Source organism: Zophobas morio, unplaced genomic scaffold, assembly GCF_036711695.1.
Source record: "Zophobas morio isolate AGI-343-1 ecotype UQ-CSIRO unplaced genomic scaffold, CSIRO_AGI_Zmor_V1 ptg000023l, whole genome shotgun sequence".
NCBI lineage: Eukaryota > Metazoa > Arthropoda > Insecta > Coleoptera > Tenebrionidae > Zophobas > Zophobas morio.
In genome coordinates, this window is record NW_026972128.1 from 544,998 (window position 1) to 551,443 (window position 6,446).

Consider the following 6,446-nt stretch of genomic DNA (forward strand, 5'->3'; position numbering starts at 1 on the left):
TTTTAAGCAAACACACATGTGTTTCGTAGATCTGGAAAATATCTGTCATGGGTCACTTTAAGAAATTTTGTATGCATGTTAGCGTAGGACCAGATTATTTCTTTCTCAGAATTTCGGTTGCACACGGCGCCAAAAAAAATGTTAGGGATTTCTGGAAATCGTAAAAGCTACGAAATCCACTTAATAAGTATTGCGTCGTGTTAAAATTTAGGGGTGTGTCCAATCGTCCAGATGCATATTGGTTCCAGTGCAGTGTTTAAAATATTCCCTTTCAGCGGCTGTTAAAGTAATTGCAATCGTCAAATTTAGTCAAATAACCTTAATTGCAAGTCAAAGTGTAATAACAACATGAATAATTGATCTTGTGATATTTGCTCTTGTCTTTTAAAATTAAATGAAGGTTCAGTTTTAAATCTCAAAGTTTAAGTACACTAAACATTATAAATAAACACATCCAGTTAGAATTAAATAAATTCTGTTAACTTGAAATCACCGGTAACAATTTTCTAGCCATTTATTAGTGAGTTTGCAACAATTGGCCACTTTGGGATGGTCCACTGTAATGCACATATGCGCGATAATAAAGCGTAGCCAAAGTCGACAGGTTCCCAGCGTCAACATCCACTTGATCCCAATAAGGGTGCAGATGGCCCTGCATTCCGCGAAATGTGAAAAAGTATCAGATTACAGTGCAGGTTCAGTCAATTAGTTAAACATGAAATAATTGAAATATTTAGGAAACAATTAGATAAACACAAAAACAAAAATCTGTTGAAAGGAATAATTTGTTTCTGATTTGTTTAGAAGATCTAAATTCAATAATTTAGTTCAACCCTTTGCGTGAGGCGACAATCAAGGGGCAGAATTTAGTTAGCTATTTGTTTTATTTTTTATTATTTTATCCCATTAATTTTAATGTCATGTAGGTATGAGGTTTAGAATGGTTCAAACTTAATAATAGCATTATTTTGAATGGAAATTAGAATATCTTTTTCTGCTGTTCAAGAATAGAGTCAACCCTTTTTGATAGAGACAGGTATAAAATTGTAGGCGAGAGGTGTAAACGATTGTCGCCCAGCAATAACATAGCTTAACAATTTAGTTGGGTGTGAGGAAATAGGAAAAATCATCGATTTTCTTTGCGCAGTTCGATTTTAGACAAGGGGCGACCTCTTTGAGAGGGTAGTTTAACAACTATTCCAGTTTCCTTTACACAGAACAATCGATTTAAATTCAATAATCTTTCTTTCAGGAATAATAAACAAAATTTGTTGTAGACATTTCAGTGTCAATGCTTTGTAAAATTTGTCAAAAAAAAAAACGCATCTACAACAACTTTTGGGAAATAAGTTTGTATAGATTTATTCGGTGATTATAACTTTTGATTACGCCAGTTATCCAACGGATATTGTTGGATAACAATTTTGTAAACTTCAGGACATTAATTGTCATAAACGATTATAATGAATAATTAGATTGTTACATAAAATTGGTTCGGTCAATTTAAGAGAGGGGAGTAGAAGAGCTGAGCTTAAGCCAGCTAATGAGCCAATCACGGCACAGAATTCGCAAAATTTTGCCCCACTGGTACTGCGACGTCTCCAGTTTTGGCGTCACTATTTAAGTAAAAGTAGGGTGAAAGAAAGGAACTTTTTAACTTTGCCTTCTGGGGGTTAAAAGCCGTTTGCGTAGTTCGTGAAAAAGAAAAATTGTGTGTTAACTTCAGTTAGTTAAAATTTGGTGCTAGTGAAGTTACCCAGAGGGTTCTTTCGTTGCAGTACAACAGTATTCACAGGTAATTCAAAAATCGTCAATCCTGAACACTTAGACGTGTTTAGTCATTTTTTTTTTTCAAAAACAACCAAAAATCAACTTACTCCAGTAGGTCACAAATAATGTTGATAAAATGTTTTTTGTTGAATTAAGCCTTGAGTGGAAAAGAATTGCCATTATCCAAATTTAAATATGTCATTTCTTTTTGTTGTCCACTTTCAAAATTTAGGAACATAAAAAAAATTTATCTGAAATTTATTTGGTGGTTAAATTACTTGCTGAGGTTTTATAACATGAACGAAAAATCTAAAATGAGCAGTTAAGAAATTGATAGAAAAAGAAAGGGGTTTCACCACAAATCTATATATATAAAAATGGATGTTGGTATATATATCTGTGATCGATAGACTCCGAAATCGCTTGACCGATCACCATGAAATTTGGTACATGTAAGTGGTTTTTCATGGAGAAGGTTTTTGTGGTATCCGCTTTGCTGTAACTAGCCACTAGATGGCGCTACAACGCATCAACTTCTACACCGTTCAACCGATTCTCATAAAAATTGGTACACGTTGCCATTTGACTATGGAGAATATTTTCGCCCTATCCATTTTGCTGTAACTCGCCACTAGATGGCGCTGCAACACATCAACTTCTGTACCAATCAACCGATCCTCATGAAAATTGATATACGTTGGTATTTGACCATGGAGAATATTTTCGCGCTATCGATTTTGCTGTAACTTGCCACTAGATGGCACTGCAGCACATCAACCTCTCTGTTAAAGTATTATGAACTTAGAGAATCAGCGGCACCCATATATCTAATACTACTATATTGCTATCAGGCCTCAAAAGAGTCCGAAAACACAACGGCAGAGCAATATATCGGACCTCTTTGTCTCTCTATAGTACCAAACAGTACTGCTCATATACTCGTACTTGCTTGATTTTTAGTCGATAACGTGACTAGATGTGTTTTGACATTTCATACGTTCGCTTCTATTTTGTGTACGTGCGCACAGACCCTCGGTACTTTTCTAGACAGAAAACAATATCTTCCGTCTCCCTTTGTCCGTGAACACCGTTTCTATGTTACTTCTGAAGAGTTAGCAAGTATTAGATATATGGCGGGACCAATGACAACATTGTTTTCGTTGGTATTACAACAAAAATCGTATTGACCGCAAAAGAAAATAATTAGTGATGTTCACTGTCTATAATCCTCAGTAATAACAAAAAGTGAATTACTAGAGATTATTGAAAATGCCACCCAAAAAATCAAACATTGGAAGATCAACCAGACATGCGCAGCAAGTGGCAGCCAGTAGAGCTGGTCAAACCTTTGAAATACGAAACACGCGACTGGAAACTGACCGGATCAGGGCCTCTATTTCAAGAATTGCCGAAACACCCGAAGAGCGAAACTCACGAATTGAAAACCTGCGGGTACGAGCGTCTACGTCAAGAGCTACCGAAACATCTGAAGAGCGAGATGCACGAGTTGAAAACTTGCGAGTGCGAGCTTCTACGTCAAGAGCTGCCGAAACATCACAACAGCATGATGTACGTGTTTAAGATCTTCGAGCAAGAGCGTCTGCGTCAAGAGCTTCTGCAACACCAGAAGAGCGAGACACACGACGTGAAGCAGAACGCTCACGGCAGACTCGATCAAGAACAAGAATCGATCTCAAGAAAACAGCGTTCAATTACGATATGACTACAAAATGCATCGCGATGTTGTCATTGGTCCGATGACTAAATTGTGTCTACACTGTCGCACTTTGAAGTTTCAAAAAGAAGCGCCTGGCATGTGTTGCTCCAACCTCAAAATCAGTTTGCCACCACTGACTGAACCACCAGAACCACTGCTCACTTACGTTGCTGGAGTTACTCGGGAGTCCAAACACTTTCTACAGCATATTCGGAAATACAACTCATGCTTTCAGATGACATCGTTTGGAGCGACGAATATTGTGAGATATAATAATTTTATGCCCACATTTAAAGTGCAAGGACAAGTGTATCATCAGATTGGTACACTCCTTCCAGTATCCAAAGAAGATCCGCAATTTTTGCAAATTTATTTCATGGACAATGTGGAGAAGGAGATTGATCGACGATGCGCATTTAGTGTAGCAACATCGAAAGATTATTGCTGAATTACGAGCATTATTCCACGAGCACAACTATTTGGTCCGAGATTTCAAATCCGCATTGGAGAATGTAAGAGCGATGACTTCAAACTCATTATTAGAGCAGACAAAACCCCATCGAATGAGCATGAAAGACGCTTCAATGCTCCAATAGCCCCTGAAGTAGCAGCTGTAATTGTCGGTACAGAAATTACTCGGCGAAATATTGTTATCAGCAGACGAAATCAAACCAAGCAACGTATTGCTGAAACACATCGATCTTACGACGCACTTCAATATCCAATTCTATTTCCGCGAGGAGAAGACGGTTATCATCTCGAATTGTATCAAACTCATCCCGTCACAGGTGCTGCGACAACGAAAAAAGTCAGTTGTATGGATTTTTATGCATATCGCATCATGATTCGAGTCGAACAATCCAACCATATCTTAAAGTGTCGTCATGTTTTTCAACAATTCATCGTTGATATGTACGCCAAAGTCGAAAGCGAACGACTCAATTACATTCGTTACAATCAATCGAAGCTTCGAGTCGAAGATTATATTCATTTGCGAGATGCAATCGCGAATGATGGAACAATTGGTAACATTGGACAAACGGTTATACTTCCAACTTCGTATACTGGAAGTCTAAGACATATGCAAGAATATGCTCAGGATTCTCTGACATATGTTCTCAGATATGGACGTCCAGATCTTTTCATCACGTTCACATGCAATCCATCTTGGTGTGAAATCAAATATTTACTTTTGCCTGCCCAACAACCATCTGATCGGCATGACCTCACAGCGAGAGTTTTCAAACAAAAATTGATACGTTTTATGGATCTCATCACTAAGAACCATATATCTGGAGAAACTCGCTGTTGGATGTATTCCATCGAATGGCAGAAAAGAGGTCTACCACATGCTCATATCTTAATTTGGTTGGTTGAAAAAATTGTTCCAACTCAAATTGATGATATCATTACTGCTGAGCTGCCCAACGCAGAAGAAGATCCAGAATTATTTGAAATTGTGAAAAAAAATATGATTCACGGACCATGTGGGGGACACAACCCACACTCGCCATGCATGAAAGACGGAAAATGCACCAAAAAGTATCCACGCCAGCTGCTGCAAGAAACACAAACTGGTGGCGACGGTTATCCGTTGTACAGACGACGAAAACCAGATGATGGAGGATACACCACAACTATCAAAATCAATAACGTTGATTTCGAAGTTGATAATCGATGGATTATGCCCTACTCTCCTATCCTTTCGAAATCATTCAATGCACATATCAACGTGGAGTCCTGTAATTCAGTTAAGTCAATAAAATACATATGTAAATACGTGAATAAAGGCAGCGATATGGCAATTTTCGGAATTGCGAATCCCAATGCGCCCGTCAATGAAAACGAGCAATTTCAAATGGGACGTTATATTAGCAGTAATGAAGCTGTATGGAGAATTCTTAGTTTCGACATTCATGAACGCTTTCCTGCTGTCATGCATCTCAGTGTTCACTTGGAAAACGGTCAACGAGTCTACTTCACGGAAGACAACGCACCCCAATGAGTTGCAGATCCACCAAATACAACGTTGACCGCTTTTTTCCAATTGTGTGCAACTGACGAATTCGCAAAAATATTAATGTATCACGAAGTCCCGCAGTACTACACTTGGAATCAATCGACGAAGAAATTTTGCAGAAGAAAACGAGACGCCAGGCATTCTTCTATAGCTGGCATATTTTCTACTGGTGCACTGGGAAGAGTATATTCTGTTCATCCAAATAATGGTGAATGCTAGTATTTGCGAATGCTGCTTCACGTGGTCAAAGGACCAACATCGTTTCAAGCAATCAAAACAATCGATGGTCAAGAGTGTGAGACATACAGAGAAGCATGTTTTAAACTTGGTTTGCTTGAAAATGATCAACATTGGGACAACACATTAGCGGAAGCATCTGAGACATGTCATGCCCATCAAATACGAACTCTGTTTGCCATAATTTTGACAACCTGCGCACCTTCTGATCCGAAAGGTTTATGGGAAAAACACAAAGAGAGTATGAGCGAAGACATACTTCTCCGAGCACGCAGAAATAATCCCGGCTTGGATGTACAGTATTCGGAAGACATTTTCAATGAAGCACTGATATCACTTGAGGATGTGTGTATGTCGATTAACAACAAAATCCTCAATCAGCTTGGGCTGTTTTCACCGGAACGTGACAGAAACGATGTTATCGATAGAGACGTATTGCGAGAAAAACAATACAACGTCGATGCGCTACAAGTTTATGTTGAAACTCAGAAAAGGCTCTTAACAAAGAATCAACGACTTGCATACGACACAATTATGCGCTCCAGACCATACATTTATATCCACATATATACAAAGTAAATATATACACAAGCAGGACAACGTCTGCCGGGTTGCGCTAGTAGGATATAAAAAAGAATGAGGACGAATTTAATGACTTTCAAAACTTGGACGCATAATGAGTAAATTTCATATGCGTACTAC

At 38.3% G+C, this 6,446-nt stretch overlaps 1 protein-coding gene across 1 annotated transcript; it reads left to right on the forward strand.

The window, feature by feature from the left end:
* Positions 1–4,328: 4,328 nt before the first annotated feature.
* Positions 4,329–5,492, forward strand: LOC135134640 (uncharacterized). The gene has a single exon (XM_064063366.1). The coding sequence runs from the start codon at positions 4,329–4,331 to the stop codon at positions 5,490–5,492; it is 1,164 nt and encodes a 387-aa protein (XP_063919436.1).
* The last annotated feature ends 954 nt before the right edge of the window (positions 5,493–6,446 follow it).